This window comes from Helianthus annuus, chromosome 13 (assembly GCF_002127325.2).
Source record: "Helianthus annuus cultivar XRQ/B chromosome 13, HanXRQr2.0-SUNRISE, whole genome shotgun sequence".
NCBI lineage: Eukaryota > Viridiplantae > Streptophyta > Magnoliopsida > Asterales > Asteraceae > Helianthus > Helianthus annuus.
In genome coordinates, this window is record NC_035445.2 from 91,617,618 (window position 1) to 91,635,305 (window position 17,688).

General features: G+C 32.1%; 1 protein-coding gene across 8 annotated transcripts; it reads right to left on the reverse strand.

Moving 5' to 3' along the window:
* Positions 1 to 10,844: 10,844 nt before the first annotated feature.
* Positions 10,845 to 17,478, reverse strand: LOC110898627 (sulfate transporter 1.2-like). Of its 8 annotated transcripts, XR_004877506.1 has the most exons (11): positions 17,319 to 17,475; positions 17,161 to 17,240; positions 16,890 to 17,006; positions 16,365 to 16,421; positions 15,009 to 15,156; positions 13,818 to 14,932; positions 13,629 to 13,725; positions 11,758 to 11,933; positions 11,484 to 11,645; positions 11,209 to 11,367; positions 10,845 to 11,135 (listed from the first exon to the last, which is right to left on the reverse strand). XR_004877506.1 is itself a non-coding variant. In XM_022145438.2 (5 exons), the coding sequence occupies exons 3-5, from the start codon at positions 11,602 to 11,604 to the stop codon at positions 11,003 to 11,005; spliced, it is 456 nt and encodes a 151-aa protein (XP_022001130.1). In that variant the 5' UTR covers positions 11,605 to 11,645; positions 11,758 to 11,933; positions 12,401 to 12,526; the 3' UTR covers positions 10,845 to 11,002. The 8 variants fall into 8 exon arrangements, 2 of the variants coding, with proteins under 2 accessions (XP_022001130.1, XP_022001132.1); XR_004877505.1 differs by having other exon boundaries at positions 15,009 to 16,421; positions 17,319 to 17,478; XR_004877504.1 differs by having other exon boundaries at positions 13,818 to 16,421; positions 17,319 to 17,478.
* Positions 17,479 to 17,688: the final 210 nt, after the last annotated feature.

The following is a 17,688-nucleotide window of genomic DNA, read 5'->3' on the forward strand; positions in this document are numbered from 1 at the left end:
AACAAATAATCTTTTAATACCACGATAATAAACGAAATATTCATATGAAACCAAACATCAAGTACTAAAATAAATGTTCCGGAAAAAATTAACCAAAAGAAAACATCTCAAATTGTTCGAAAAAACTGAAATGACTATTAAATGTTAATACTAATTTTCCAGCTTTGCTTTCATCTTCAAACCTTCATTGTTCTCACAATCACCCTGACGCGGTTTAGTTGAAGACTGAGAAGAACAAAGATCCACATCATAAACCGCCTCCAAATTACGCTTCAGCTCATTGTCCAGCATCTTTGAAGAACAACTATTATGAGCTCCAGAGGGTGTAGTAAAGATGCTGTTGTTCAAACTGGACATGGGAGTGTCTTCATCAACGACACGGGAAAGAGAATCCTGTACAACAAAATTTAAAAAGTAAAAAATATAAATGGACATAAAAGTTGAATACAAAACAATAATAAAGGTTTACTGATATAAAGAAGTTGCTTAACAAACCCAGATGTTAACGTTAACAATTGGATTTGGAACAGAAGCAACAGGATCTAAAGGTTTTTCATCAGCAGCCTGTATGTATTTCATAAATTCCAATAAGTATTCATAAGTGGTATAAGATTTCTATAACAAAAAATTTAAGTTAACGTTTAGGGTACATATAGAACCTGGTAAACATCAAAATGAGTATCAAGATCTTTGATGATGGAAGGATTTTCAGTCAACTTGGAAACAGAGTAGCCATCTGATTTCTATTTTATATTAAACGAAGCTATGGCTATCTTAAACTTATAAGCTTAAATAACTTTTTGTCTGTTGATAAAATGAAAACCAAAGAAACATACCAAAAATATAGGATGATAGTCATCAATCAACTTTAAAAACGATTGGAGCATTGTTTTTAGGTTCCATAACTGCAAAGGAATAAGGAATTTTTTTAAAAAATATAACGACAACTTATTTATAGAAACAATGCCTAATTACATAAACAGAGTTATAATTGAGAATAGAAAAATTAACCTTAAAAACAGTAATGTGTTTATGGAAACAAAAACATCTTTAGAAATAAATTAAAGGTATCTTAAACCTAAATAGAAAAACTCATAACTGACAAAACTAACAATATGAACTTTAAAATATAATAACATAAAGTTTCAAAATTATGCATAAACAGAAAATTTAATAAGAAATAAGAAAGAGTATAGACATCAAAAAACAAACAATACCAACAACATTTAACTAACCTGTTTTGGTAGACGAACATTCCGAGTCCGAATTTTAAAAAAGATTAAGGATTCACCATGGAAAAATACAAACAATCAATCATTCAGAACATATATTTCTAATTTAAAAAAAAAACTGAAAACTAAAGAAACATATAAAAAATTAGGATTATAGTGATCAATCAACTTTAACAACGAAAGAGCGTTGTTTTTAGGATCCATAACTGCAAAGGAATAATAATTTTAAAAGATAATCTATTTATAGAAACAATGTCTATTTACAGAAACCGAATAATAATTTCGAATAAAAAAAATTAACATTAAAAATGGTCATCTGTTTATAGAAACAAAAACAATTTTAAAAGAAATTAAAGTATCCTTAAATAATTAACAACATAACTAAATAGCAAAAAAATATAACTGACAAAACAAACCATATGAACTTCAAAAGATAATCACATAAACTCTCAAAATATAGCATAAAGACAAAATTTAAAACCAAAGACTATAGATATCAAAAAACAAACAACACCAAGAAAATTGAACTAACCTGTTTTGGTCGACGAACTGTCCGAGTTTGATTGTCACGAAATATTGAGGGTTCAACATGAGAAAAACAAACCATAAATCATTCAGAACATATATTATTAATTTTTGAAAAAAAAAACCGAACATAAATGATAAAATCAAACATTACAAAGTTAAAAAAGATAAAACAACTATAACATTCAACTAATCTCTGTTGCTTGTTGAATGACGGAGTCCGATTGTTATCCAAGATTTAGGGATTCACATGAAAATCAAAATAAACAAAAATCAGTAAGTTTGATAAATGTCCAAGACATGATTAACGTTCATAGACACTACATAAATCAGAGAATATAGATGATGATAACAAAACCTCTGATCTTGATATTGTTTGCAAAAAAAATATAAATGTTCAATCGCTTAGATTAAAGATGCACGGTAGATAAACAACAAACTAAAACAACATACCTTCAATTTTATGATCGGATCTACAAAATTCAGAACAACATAACTTATTTTGGTAGACTAACAATCCGAGTCCGAATTTCAAAAAAGATTGAGGGTTCACCATGAGAAAATACAAACCATAAATCATTCAGAACATATATTAATAGGTAAAAAAAATAATGAACATAAAGGATAAAATTACATATTACATACTTAAAAAAGATAAAATAACTATAACACTTAACTAACCTCTTTTGATTGACGAATTATCGGAGTCCGAAATCAGATCTACAGAAATCAGAACAAAGAAAAAGTTATTACAAATCAGAACAAAGATTATTAGAAATCCAAAGAAAGAAAAAGATAAAGTTTGATCGGATCTACTGAAATCAGAACAAAGAAAACGTTATTAGAAATCAAAAGAATCTTTATAAAATGAACTTTATATATAATCGAACAACATAAATAAAAACATACCTTTAATTTCTTTGATAAGATCTACAGAAATCAGACAAAAAATGATTTTTAGCAATCACAACAATATTCATAAAAACAACTTTGTATAATACAATCGAATAACATAAAAAACAAAACACCTTTAATTTCTTTTATCGGATCTACACAAATGAGAAAACAAATGGTTTTTAGCAATCGAAACAATCTTTATAAAAACAATCATTTACAACAATTACAACAAAAAAAATCAAAAAATCACGAAAAACTACTACATATCAGGATTCAAATTATCAGTTTTCCGCCAAAATAATAAATTTTTTCAGAAAACTTAAATATCGTCTAAAACTGAAGAACTTCAATATACCGGAACAACATTAGATCAGATCTAAGCAAAACTAACCCAGAAGCCATGTCTCTGAAACTCAATGTGACGCTTCAATATAAAATCTTTTAGATCTAAGCAAAACAGACATGAATTCATCTATAAAAAGTGCATCAAAAACTCTACTAAATCACCACAAACATAGAGAACCATCAATATAAACTCATAAATTATGAAAAAAAACACGTTATCCCATTCAAGCATTTCATCAAACACCTTGCGTGCAATCCAAAAACTAAAACATTTTCAAACATTTTACACTAAAATTAACGTTCAGTCATCACGGAAAAAGCAGTGATACAATAGATAACGAAAAAGATTAAGAGTCCGGAAAAAAAAATCTTACCTGATGCTTGAATCCATGGATCGTACATGACTGGACCAGAAGAACACGAAGCGAGATTCAAAATTGAATACGGAAGAAAAATAACTGTTCATTGAAACAATAGAAAGAGTCGTCAAATCTAAAAACATAACATATTTGAAAATAGAAAACATTAGGGTTTCGATTGAGACCTCAAATCTATAAAATCGGTGGTGAAAAGGTAACATGAGAATCACCATCGTCGATTTGCTGAAGAACATGTGTGGATTTGCTGAAGATGATGCATATGCGCCGCTAGGGTTTTGAGGGTGATGATAGAGACGAAGGAGATCTGATGGAATTGTGTGAAGGAAGAAAGCGTTCAAAAAATATAAGGGATCCAAATCAATTTGATCCGACCCGGAGTTTATTCGGATCCCACGTCCAATGTGTTTTTGTTTGTGAATTGTGAATTTGAGAATGGTTTCCCTCCTAAACTCACAAAACACTGTTGCCACATCAGCAAAATTGTTCCAAATTCAGTGCCACATAGCCCAAATCACATCTCATTTATATATATATATAGAGATTGTAGATCATGTTATAATTATATTATATACCCTAATAAATATAAAGGACATGTACAATGAAATACAATTTATTAAACATAAGGTATAATGTGAAATATATTACTTTCCTAGAGGTTTACATGTGTCAATGGAAAAGGTTTTAGAAATATTGTTTTTTTAATATAGCTTTTATTCTACTATTTTAAATAGATCTTTTTTATAATAACTTTTATATAAAGTTACTTTTAAACATATTATATTTTTCACTTATAACAATTAAGATACAATATTTTACAAAATTTTAAATATGTCAATGTGATATGCTTATTTTTATATGTGTCTAGAAATAAACTTTATTTAAAACCGAGTTATAAATAGTAATTTCCAAGTGACCAAAGCACAAGCGTATATGTTATCAACGTTATGTCACGGTTTTTTAAGTGACACGTTTACCTTCCTCGTTATTTTAGCAAAATAATATAATGTTTCATAAATTTTGAATATTCGTTACAACGTTCTTATTTTATCCAAGATTTGATAAAAATATAATTTGAACGTATCAAATATAGTTAATTTTTGTTCTTTCCTTGAAAATTAAACCAATACCAACCAAATAACATTGGTACTGGTACCATATTCGTTTTTATTTTCTTAATGTGCCAAACAACATTGTTATGGTAACAGTGTTGCAACGAGTCGAACCGATACCGGCCAAACAACATTGCTACTGGTACCTGTACTGTAATGAACCAAACCGATATGAACTAAAAGCCCGCAACAAAGTGCGGGAATTCCACTAGTTTATTTATTTAAAAACTGGTCATTCATATTACTTTTTATCGGGTTGGCTATGATTTATGTGTCGAGTGGAATAAAATATACGATAAACATTTTGTTTTTTTATATAAAATAACCTTTTAATCATATTTACACCTTCGAAAAGTTTATAAGTATTCAGTGGCGGATCCAGGATTTTTTTCTAGTGGGTTCATTAGTCTTTAGGTGTTCCAACATAGGACCGGACTTAAAAAATTTCGGGTCGGTTTGACGGTTCGGGTCGCCATTTTTAATAAGCGTTGTTTACTTATCTGTTTCTCACTTCTATATAATATTCAAGTTTTACCTAATGTTTTCTTTACTTTATGTTAGACAGATATAATGTCACAAAATTAAATAATTATTACACGAAAACTTGTAATAGATGAAATACTGTCATACAAACACGAATAACCTCATCAATTTTTCCTTTCTAAGAAAGAATGTTTATTAAGCATTTAACTCGTATGTTTCATTAATAAATACTGAAGAATACTTTTGTATGATAAAAGTATGTAAATATATAAGAGACATAAGAGAACAAGTCTCATGATAAAAGTATGTAAATATATAGACATAAGAGAACAAGTCTCGAAACCTATCAAATTCCTAATCTAATCTAAGCGATATCTAGATACCAATAACTCAATCATAAAATCATAACCGATAATTATCTAAAAAATAAAATAATCAAAGAAATAGAATAATAATTCAGAAAGTAGTCACAAACAAGTTTAATTCTATTAAAAACTTCTATTCACTATAAATTAGATAACTTAATGAATATAACTAACAGGTAATTGAGAGGAAATCTAATAAAACAAATCACATTAAAAGAAATGGGAAGTAATTTGGAGCTGGGAACAATATTTAAAACCTTATCTTCTGTTTTAGATTTTTTAAAAAAGCAGTCAACAATTAACTCGAAGAGTCGAACCCGCGACCTTACTAGAATAGAAGCCGCATCAGGCTTTCCTTAACCACTCAGCCATCTTTCAATTTAGTGAATGGGTTCATCCCAAATTTCTTTTATGGGTTCATATTAAATTTTCTATTACCATTTCTACTAAAAATTTGAAACCGAGTGGGTTCGTATGAACCCGTATTCCTCAACGTAGATCCGCCCCTGTAAGTATTGACAAAACTAAAATAAAACATGATAACTATGGTAATAAAATCCAAATAAACTATTATTGAATAATTGTACCCACAATTGGTACTAGTAGTTGGTTGTAAGTATTCCAAATGGAATCCCACGTGGGATTTTTAATCATATTTTTGGTACCACGCTTAACCACTTTCCTTTTTAATAATATTATAAAATATTAATAATATTAATAATAATAATAATAATAATAATAATAATAATATATCATTTGGAATATACAGTCCGTTTCACTTTTGTCACTTAATTTAATATCGCTATCTAGGCTTTATATAACGAGATAATAATTATCAGTAACACTGTATTTATTTGTCATCGTCTATATAATTTTAATTTTTTAATTATCAATAATCTGTATGATCTCTGCATCGCATTAATCCAAATTGTATTAATTTAACTGGTTCCAGGTCAATTAAGCGTCCAAATTGTATTAATTTAACTAGTTCCAGGTCAATTAAGCGATTATAAAATTATTCATTTTGTATTTAACAATAATCTATAGCTTTTATATAACCGGTAAGTTTTTATTATATTTTTAGAGAAAGAAAAAACTAAAACTAAAATGCATGCATTCATGCACAAATTAACCTATGGGTTAATTAAAGTCCTGAAACCATAGCATTTTTTTAACGGTGAACTTTTTGGCCTCAACGGCACTACTTCATATATCCTCAATCTCAGACGGAATTGCAAGCATCCACAGTTAATTTGATGCTCGAGGTTGACCCTAGTTTTAGAGGGAACCCGAATAATCTGGGAAAACCCCTGACTCCAACCGGGGGAGCATTTTGCTCCTTCCAGATATCGAACTCAAGACCTTGAAGCTCAAATGTTAGGGAACCCAAATCAATTAGACAGATAGATTGAGAAACGTCTACACAGTCATCTGGTTGAGACTCTTGAACCCTTCATTTAGGCCAACTAGTTAATCAGGTTATCAAACTGGTGGTTGAACGTGGTTTATTTGTTCCCTTTGTCATATGTATCTTTTCATTTACTACTTTAGATTTTTCATAAAGTTTATTTTAAACTTCAATTTCTTTTAACATTGTAAATTTCCCCCCAAAAAAAAAAAGTTGGGTCCATTTGTTTTTGCTCAACGCAACTAAATAATCAGTATAAAAAGAAAAATTAACTGCATACATAGTTCTTGTGATTTATTGGAAGTAATATTTTTGTAATCTAAGGGTGGAAGGTGCACCCCGCGTACTACCCTAGCTCTGTTAAATTTTGTGTTGTGATGTCAGTTCTACACTCAAGTACCCTAGAAGCACTAAAACACTGATGACGCCCACCAACAAGTACCCTAGAACCATGGACTCCGTACACCAATCACACACACCCAAGATATATGGAGTATGGACCCTAAAATAATGCTAAATGACCTTTTACCCCTTTCAACTCACGATTTCTTTGCTATGTTACCGTTAAAAAAAATTGCTTAAAACATCCATAATCACCACGGGTGGATCCAACGGGTAAGGAGGATCGAAGGATACCCACACAAAATTAGCCCAACAATAGAAAGAAAAATGAACTGAAGATATATAATTTACCCTACTCATAACCCAACCCGCTAGCTTATATCTGCTACAATTATTTGATGAAAATTCTTGAACCCGTTAACGTCGTGGACTTGAAACATGAATTGTACTTGTGAACTTTAGACATGATTGGAAACATCTCTCATTGTAAAAGAAGATGGATTCAATGGCAGCTTTCGGTTGCTTTGAACACACTTTTTTTTATTTTTATTTTTTATAAAATGCCTTGAAAATATAGTGCAAGGGAAGACCACTTTATTCCAAACAGAAGACGACGATGATGATGATATGTAACTTAAAACATTCCAAACAGAAACTACTTTATATATTTATACGTATACACACATAGTGGAAGGTTCAAATGAAAACCATTAATTAACGCGAAAACTCGAAAACTAGCTAAAAAACCTAAAAAGCATACCAATATTTTTTTTTACCAATTTTCGCTATTTTATGTATATAAAAAAACTTTTTTTTCAAAAAAAAAAAAAAAAAGATTTGTAGTGTACATGTGTAATAGTACACATGTGTATGTGTACTACACATGTGTATTATTACATATGTGCACTACAAATTTTATTTTATTTTTTTGAAAAAAGTTTTTTTATATACAAAAACAAGCGATTTTTAATAAAAAAAATTATAAAAAAATGGTGTGTTTTTTTAGGCTTTTTTAGTTAGTTTTCGAGTTTTCACGTTAAAACTGATTTTCATTTGAACCATACCCTACACACATAAAGGAGTCATTTATTTTTTTCAATCTTGAAAATATAAAAATAAAAGAAAATGATATGAAGATAATGCTTATAGTTTCTCACTCACCTCTCCTAGAAAAAAATATATAAACAAAGTAGTTATATTACTCATTAATGTATATAACTTACACATATTTATGTTGTCATATCTATGTAAAAGTTATTAAAATACATGAATAGATTAGTTTAATATTTTCCTTATTTACACAATTTAGATTTTTCCTTTCTGTCCTCGTAACAATTTAGTGCTATATAATAATATTCACCTTTTATATACATATGACTATCAACTAACACGTTTGATATGTTTGATGGTACATATAGTTTTAGTGATTTTGGATATATATTTTATATAATATAGTTGTTGTTTTAATATTATATTTGAACATATATATTTATAATGAAAGAAAACATTTGTATTCATGTTCTTGTTCCTTCTGTAAAGTACTCTTCCTTTTCAGACTTTGTTTATGCTTTACCCTAGTAAAGTCATTCTTATGCCACATGTTGGTCAAGAGCCGATAATTGAATATAAAACTTGGACTTTAACTAAAAAAGTTACATCCAATTATATATCCAATTTTGGATTGTTGTGTTTATATTTATATGTTTCTTATTCTTTTTTAAATGTATAAAAATATAAAAAGGTTGTTTTATTTTCCTGAAGTTGATGAAGAAAACGTGCAAGCATTGAAAAGAATCCATCAATTTATAAATTATTAAATTACCCTATAGGCAACGGACCATTATAAATTTAGTATACGGCTGTAGGTCGTAAGAGTTCACGGACAACAACCAAACTAACATTATTTAGCTATTATTATTTATTATTTTTTAGAGATATTGGATTTAAATAACATTAACTTTCACTAATTGGCTGATAACACTCTTAACTTTCGATTTGTACCGCACCACTCCTGACTTTCAACTTACTGGCCGACAACACTCACAAACTAACCCAATTTGTTGCCATCAGCTGTCATGTCACCAAACCAGTGCCACATTATCTGCCACGTCAACACACAAGTGCCACATCATCAAAAAAAGTAACTGAGTTAGGGTTCAGTTAGCTTCGGAGTGCTATCGGCTAATAAGTTGAAAATTGGGAGTGGTGTACAAATTGAAAGTTGGGAGTGCTATCGGTCAATTGGTCTAGGCGGTTTTTTTCATATACACTTACGTGGGGGTCTTGTGATTCGATTATTATTTTTAGTTTTAGTTTTATTATTGTTGTTGTAACATAAACCATATAAATGTTTTATTATTAGTCAGGAATTTTGATAAAGTTTGTAGTACATAAAAAGCCATGTCTTTCGGATGCAATGGCAGTCCTTTTAACCGGAGGAGTTGTCAAACGAAAGTGATGTGTGGTTACCTAAGATAGTGAAACGTCAATAGAACAAAGTGAATTTAGTAATTAACTTCAGATTGAGTAAGCTAGGCTTGCAAGTCGTGTGTGTCTCGTGTCGGTGGTTACGAGTAACACAAGTTATGGCCAAAATAGATTCAGGTTGAAATAAGGCATTCAATAGAAAAAATACAAAATAGGTTTACTTGTTATGTTTTTTATTATGCAACTAGTGGTGTTGGTGGCGCCATGGCGAACACAAGGACAATGGTGGTGGTGCGACTGTATTGGTATATGGTGGAGAGAGTGGTTGAAGACAAAAGATCAAATACAAATAAGCTTATTGTACAAAACGTACGAATATGGTGAAAAAATAAAATAAAAAAACGCGGTGGTATTTTCGTAATTATTTATTAATGGAGTAATTATTTTATTCGTAGAGTAATTATTTTAATGAACACGTAGAGTAATTAGGATACACTTGTAGAGTAATTTTGAATTTTATGTTATTTGATACACTTGTAGAGTAAATCTATCTATTATTTTTTTATGAACTGGTAAGTTAATTATGATGCATTTGTAGAGTAATAATGAACTAAAAAAATCATACGAAAAAATCACAAGTCGTTAAAGATTTCTTTATACACCACATTTGTTGTTTTAATTGTAGGTTTGTCGTTTTTGTCTAATATTAGGAATTTGACTTCATATATGGGTTTTATTACTTTTGATAAAGCGACAGACAACTGGACATGGGTGAAAACGGGTTGTTTTAAGTACAAAACAACTCTAGATAGCGGTGTCTCTGATTTTTGTTGATTGTCATTGTGAAACATACAGTTCATATAGATTGTATTTATATCATTTGTAATTAATGAATGTATTTAAAAAAGATGATTGTATTTATTAAGTGTTTGGGAATGTATTTAAAAGATAACTTGGTTTTAAATTTTAAATTTTAAATAAAAAATACATGTGCACTCATTAATTGATTAAGATTTATTATAGAAAGTTTATAAAAGAATTAAATTTATATAATCTTGAATAAACTACTGACAACTATATGTTGAAATATAGAAAGTTTGTAAAAGAATTAAATTTATATAATCTTGAATAAACTACTGACAACTATAATCTTGAAATGTATGAATATTATTAAATGTCGATAGTGTACATTAATTCAGAAGTGTGAGAAGTGTAATATAACACTATATATAACACTACTAGCTTATATCCCGTGTGACACACGGGCTTAAAAAAGTTAAATTTAAAATATATTAAAAAATATGATGTATGATTTAAAAAAAAAATCCAAATAACATAAAACCAAATAATTTAAAATAATAATGTTTTCACACTTGTCAGTTCTATTTTCCATTTTCTATTTTATGAACACAAGTTTTAGTCTTGTCAGTTCTATTTTCCATTTTCTATTTTATGAACACAAGTTTTAGTTTAGTAAGTTGGTCATGAACTAAATCAGTCTTTTTTTTAAATCCTTGTTCCCTAACAACCCTTTAAGTTGCTGAAGCGCAATGGTAACGACCACTCCTCCCATGAACCCCACAATCGCAGCATGTGACAGAAAATCGATCAGAAAACCCAATCTGTAAAAAGAGCAACTCTCAAAACTATATAAGATTCGGATCAAAACGACAGTTTTTGTTAAAGTTATATTACCTGAAAAACCCGAGTGCAGCTTGAGTGACTCCAGCAAAGAATGTTGCAGTGAAAGCAAGACATAAATATTCAGGTGTATTTGGCTCAACCTCATCTCGTAACAAAGTTCCAAGCAACAGAGAGACCACTGCCACAGGGCCCATTGCAATATCTCTCGAGCTACCAATGAACGCATATATAAGAGGTGGAACAAAACTCAAGTCTACAAGTCAACTTAGATTGGTCAAAGTTCCAAAACAACACTTGCATGCAATTATATAGTGAAGGAAACTTACACAATCCATATTTTGGAGGTAAGTAAAGTTGAGCATGTACACTTGCATACCCCACATACGCAAGGATCCAAATCATCCCTCCAGCTTCCTGTCCTACCATGATGAGCATGTAGACTTGCATACCGCACAATCCCCCTTCAACAACTGCAACTGCTTCATCATCTGCAAAATAAATATGGAAAAAATGAACCTATGTAATAAGTTAGATATAAATTTGTAGGTTCATGAATGCATCACATCAACAATTGACAACACAACAACTAAAAGGCCTAACCTTACTTAGCCTGATTCTTCAAACCTGTATTTCCATCCTCGTTAAACTTGGCTTCAGCGGCCCGTTCTTCAGTCGAAGGCGCCATTCCTAACTTGTTCCCGATAGACTTTAACCAAATTGAGTCATTCAAGATTCATAAGGTTATATGAACCTTAAACAGCTAGCCCTAGAAATACCTAAGCATAAACCGAAATCACGAAAAGCGAATGAAAGTAAATTTTTTTTAATAAAGGCTTGTAGAAAAAAGATTAAATGCTAGAATTAAGGGTTACAAGTCACATCTATTTCTTAGATAGAATGAATGGGTTAAAAATGGTTGAAAATAGTGTGAGGTCTACTTATAATACATACATCATTATTGTATGAAATATCGTATTTGGGATCATAAGTACACATCAGTTATTTATCTAAAAAACATACAAATTTGTGGGTCGAACCAGCCGAACAACGTGTTCTGACTCATTACCCAAATTGCAAAATCTTGTCACCTCTAGAGAAGGCGTTGGCAGATAAAATCGCTTCCTCTAATATATAGTTGGTTAATAAACATGCTAAAAACTTAGTAAAAAATTACAAACAAAATGTAATTAAGAAAACAAACACAATGTCTAAATAAATAGCAGAAACAAAGATTTACTCGTACGTTTTATTGAGAAAGCATATGGATATATTGTTAGCCTAACCTCAAAATTCCCCCACAATGAAACTCAACCCCTGAAACCTAATGAACTCAAAATACATTTACATGATTAATGGTAGACCTGGCAAACGGGTCGGGTTGGGTCGGGTCATGGGTCAAGACGGGTTCGGGTCAAAATGGGTTCGGGTCAAAACGGGTCAACTAAAAAAGGGGTTGTGTTGGTTCGGGTCAAAACGGGTTCGGGTCAGAACGGGTTCGGGTCAGAACGGGTTCGGGTCAGAACGGGTTCGGGTCAGAACGGGTTTCGGGTCAGAACGGGTTTCGGGTCGGAACGGGTTTCGGGTCGGGTTGGTTAAAAATGTTTTCTAAAGAGATTGTACATCAAGGGGCAATTTTGTTCGGGTGAAACGGTTCGCCTCGAAACGGTTCGCGTCGAAACGGTTCGCCTCGAAACAGTTCGCCTCGAAACGGTTCGCCTCGAAACGGTACGCGTCGAAACGGTTCGCGTCGAAACGGTTCGCGTCAAAACGGTACGCGTCGAAACGGTTGAACTTCAAACCATCTTTACTGTTAAATCTTCCTATAACGATGCAAAATATAGTGAATCTAGCATAGAAAATAACCTAATCAATCACAAACACATATGTTCAACGTAATAGGCAACAATCGACACACTAATCGAAAACCTAGAAACGAACATCAAATTAAACAATATCTGTCAAATATTGACATGATTACCAGCATAACAATGCAGAATACAGTAAATCTAGCACAAAAAAAATAACCTAATCAACCACAAACACATTCAAGTGTTCAACGTAACAGGCAACAATCAAAACCAAATCAACAAACAAATTAAGCAATATATGTCAAACATTGAGATGATCAGCTGCATAACGATGCAGAATATAATAAATCTAGCACAGAAAATAACCTAATCAATCACAAACACATATACGTTGTTCAACGTAATCGAAAACCTAGAAACGAACATTAATTTAAACAATATTTTTACAATTTTACAAACTAATTATAAATTTTGTTGCTTTATTTTGTTGGTACTGAAAATTACAAGTTTATCATCTAAAACTCAATCAAGAACCAAATTCAAAGGCCTTAAAGATAAGCAATATAACAGCAAAATCAACCCACTAAACCCTAAAAAACATGAGTTTAATGGTAACATAAAGTCTGATTACAATTTTTCTTGCTTCGTAAGGTGGGAAGCAACCTTTAACCTTCGAGTTCAGAGATGTCCCCCTCCACTTCAACAGAAAACCCTCTTAAAAGTATACAACCACCATCCACCACCGCCATCATTAAAGTCCCTAACATTACAAATTTTCAACATCAGTTGCTAGAAGTAAAAAAAACTAAAACACATGACCTACACAAATAAAAAAAAGGTCGATTGACTTACCTCGCTTGTCAGAAAACATACATGCAACTAATAAATTAGAACCGCATTGTCGGAACCTGCCTAAATCACCATCTACCCTCGAAATCTCGTCTTAGTTGCCTACCAATCTGCTCGAGAATCCCGCCACTGAAACACTTAGTCGGCGGATTTTAACAATAAACACCACACCATCGCTAGATAGGGTCATGAAATTGAGAAATCGAATGAGAGGAATTGTCCAAAACTTTTTAGAGAGAACTAAGCAGAGAACGGTTGGTTTGTATTTTGAAATCGTGAGTTTTTGTTTGTTGTTGTGAACCATTAAGGGTTTCTGTAGGAGAATATGAAACAGTAATACACAAAAAGTTGATAGTGAGATGACAGGGTAATGAGTTTCTTGGGATGAGTAAATGGAATTCAAATTCAAAAATTGAATCCACAGAATCTGGCCGCCCAAACATTTCAGCATATTTGAAAGAATTAATAATACACAAAAATTGAAAAATCTCACAAAATTACACCTAGGATAGGATGATGTGGACTGGCTAGAATTTTGACATGTGTATTGGTTGAATGTGGGGGTGCCAAGTGGCAGAACCTTGTTCTTTTATTAGATATAGAGATATAACACCATATAAACACCGTATAACACTATGTAACACCATATAAGACTATGTAACACTACATGACACTATATAACAATATATAACACTATACATCTATCATAGACATGCTATCAGACAAACTATAGTGTTATATAATGTTACATAGTGTTATATGGTGTTACAGACAAACTATAGTGTTATATAATGTTACATAGTGTTATATGGTGTTACATATTGTTATACGATGTTTATATGGTGTTATATAGTGTTATAATACACTTCTGGATTAATGTACAGGATCCTCTACCAATCAATGGATATGACTGAGTCTTTACAAGTCTTAAATAATATTTTGAATGGTTTTAAAGGAGTGAGTCACAAGATCTAGGCTCGTGTCGTTACCCCTATCCAACAATACTCATAATCGCCGCCAACCACCATTGCACCTACAAACATTTATTGAAACTATAAACACCATCGTTGCTCTCAACTTCACCGCTACCCAACCTGTCAATGCCATCGCCTGGTTACCTAGAACATTCGGTTGTCACTTGTCAACACGTTGCTTAAAATTTTGGATGTTGGAAGCATGAAGTCCATTACTTACAAAACAAATCTCTGTCATTATAACATTACCAAATATCGTCATACAACCCCTCTTCCTCAACCATTCAGTTGTCATCATCCGCTAGGTGAGGGTCTAATGTGCTTGATGTTTCGCCGGTTGCTTTTGTTGGTGTCATGTTTTTTTGTGCCTAGAGAAATGAACAAATAAATAACATTATTGTCTATACTATTTCATATAATAGAAACCGAAACCTTTGTCACGTTGCACCCTAGCTTCCTCAATCACCCCAGCCCCAAGGCTGAATCGACCACTCAAATTCGGGATTGATTTTGACCTTCGAACGATCCTGTTGACTTCATCTGATTCTGAAGTAGAGGCGGTTGTCAAGTTCAGAATACTGCATGAACCTTTGGGTAGCTGCTTCCCATGAAAGATTATATCTTTCTTCAGGTGTAAGAGGTTGTGGGTCACCTTGGTTTAGAAAAGCGACGAGGTCTGAAACCGAGGTACAAAGCGCAAAAGCGGTGAGCTTTTCGTACGCAAGGCGCAAAGTGATTATATAAATTATTTTATATATCCCATAGGCTTTTAGCATCCCATGTACAAAAGGCGCGCGCCTCACCTGCGCCTTATGTCACACAAGGCGTTTTGGTTTGCGCCGCGCTTTTTTAAACCAAGCGGGTCACGTGACATGGCTTCATTTATTTTGTTCACAAATTCTTCAGGTGTCTTGTATCTCAAGCAATTGGGAAATGATCTGAAGAAGTCGTTTGACAGATGGTCGGCTGTGGCTATGCAGAGAACGTCACTCACACTGGGGTTTACCAACACTTTGTAACCGCAAGCAATCAACAACTATTTAGCAAATGTTTTATAATGATGAATAAATTGCAATTTTGACCCATTTACTTAAGTTATGGTTAAAATGTACAGGGTAAACTTCAACAATTTCGTTAACAGTGAAACGGGTCTCCAAGTGTATGTATATATATGCTTACAACTTCTTACATCTTTTCATTAAAAAAAATTAGAGAAATATCCAAATAGTATATCCTTTTTTAATCACACTAATATGTGATTATTAACAACAAAACTCTTATTATAAAATAGATAGTTTAAATCCGACAATTAGGCCATGTGGGGGGACCGGTTTTTAAACCGGGTTTTTATGATGAGAACCCCGAACTGGTACGAACCGGGTTTAAAACCGGTTTAGATCAGCTTTTTACAATCGGTTCGGTTTTTATGTTGAGCCCGAACTGGTTAAAAAAACATTTTTATAATCTTAAAAACCGGTTCCGGTTTTTTTTCGGTTTCAAATCTAAAACCGGTTTTTTGTACATGTCTACCCAGCAGTCAGCGCTAACATTAGAAAATAAAGTAGAGAAAACTTACCCGTGAAGCAGTGGCGAAGCTTGGAAAAAAAGTTTGGGGGGGCGGAAGGCACCGGACCTAAAAAAAATTTTCTATGTTCGGGTCAGACGTCGGTGATTCGATTCGGGTCGGGTCAAACGCTAATATCAAATAAAAATGTTCTCAAACATTAAAACTTAAAAATTGTTTAACAAACAATTGAACAAAGACACCAAAACATTAAAAAGAAGAGGAAGGTGGGGTACCCGGTTCACTTGGATGAAGAATTATAGTTCTGTCCCTAATTTCAACCTAAATCACATAAATTGCAGCCCTAATTTCAGTTCTGACCCTAATTTCTACCTAAATCACAAGTTTAGGGCTAAAATTCACCTCTAATTTCAACAAGTTTAGGGCTAAAATTCAGTTCTGCCCTAATTTCTGCCTGAAGAATTATAGTTCTACCCCTAATTTCAACAAGTTTAGGGTTAAAATTCTCCCCTAATTTCAACCTAAATCACATAAATTGTAGCCCTAAATTAAACCTAAAGATAGAAAAACACATACCTTTAACCTTATGAAGATTGAAGAAGTCAAACAAGACCACAATAAGTAGCGCAGCAGCTTGCAGTCGAACAAGAGCAGGCACAGCAGCAGCCGGTCAATCCCATAGAATAATCTAATCTAATAACAAATTAACAAATCACCCCAAATTTCAAGTTAACATAAAGATTTAACAAGTTTAGGGCAAAAATTCGGCCCTAATTTCACCCCAAATGTCAACCAAAATCACATATATTGCAACCCTAAATTAAACCTAAAGATTAAAAACATATACCTTATGAAGATTCAAGAAGAATTCGTCGAAGATTGACAATTTCAACAAGTTTAGGGCTAAAATTCACCCCCAATTTCAACCTAAATCATATAAATTGAAGTCCTAGATTAAACCTAAAGATAATTGAAGAAGTCGAACAAGTACAAGACCACACATACCTGAGGATGAGCCGTGATTCGTGAAGAAATCGAGCAAGTTCAAGACCCCTGCCCTCGGACTCGAACAACAACAGCAGGTCAGCAGCGATTTGGGGTTTCTTTCCCCCTTCTGTTCTGTGCGTGCGACTGGTTATGCTCGTATTCCACCAGGACTGAATTTGGGTTTATTTTTTTTTTTGGATGGTGGGCTTTTATTTTGGGCTTGTATGATTTTGGTGTATAATAAATTGATTTGGGCTAATTAAGTATTTTATTTGGGCTACATAATAGAAAACCGGGGGTCGAATACGTATATACAAAAAAAAATTTATAAAACCGAGGGGGTCGAACACGTATAAACATAATTTTTTTTTTAAATTCGGGGGGCTGA

Bases quoted from the DNA above. Each gene is read 5' to 3' on its own strand.
- LOC110898627 (XM_022145438.2), bottom strand. From the start codon at position 11,604: ATGCAAGTCTACATGCTCATCATGGTAGGACAGGAAGCTGGAGGGATG. The intron at 11,411-11,483 runs GTAAGTTTCCTT...GTTGACTTGTAG, and splicing joins ACCTCCAAAATATGGATTGT to ACTTGAGTTTTGTTCCACCT. The intron at 11,136-11,208 runs GTAATATAACTT...CTCTTTTTACAG, and splicing joins GCTGCACTCGGGTTTTTCAG to ATTGGGTTTTCTGATCGATT.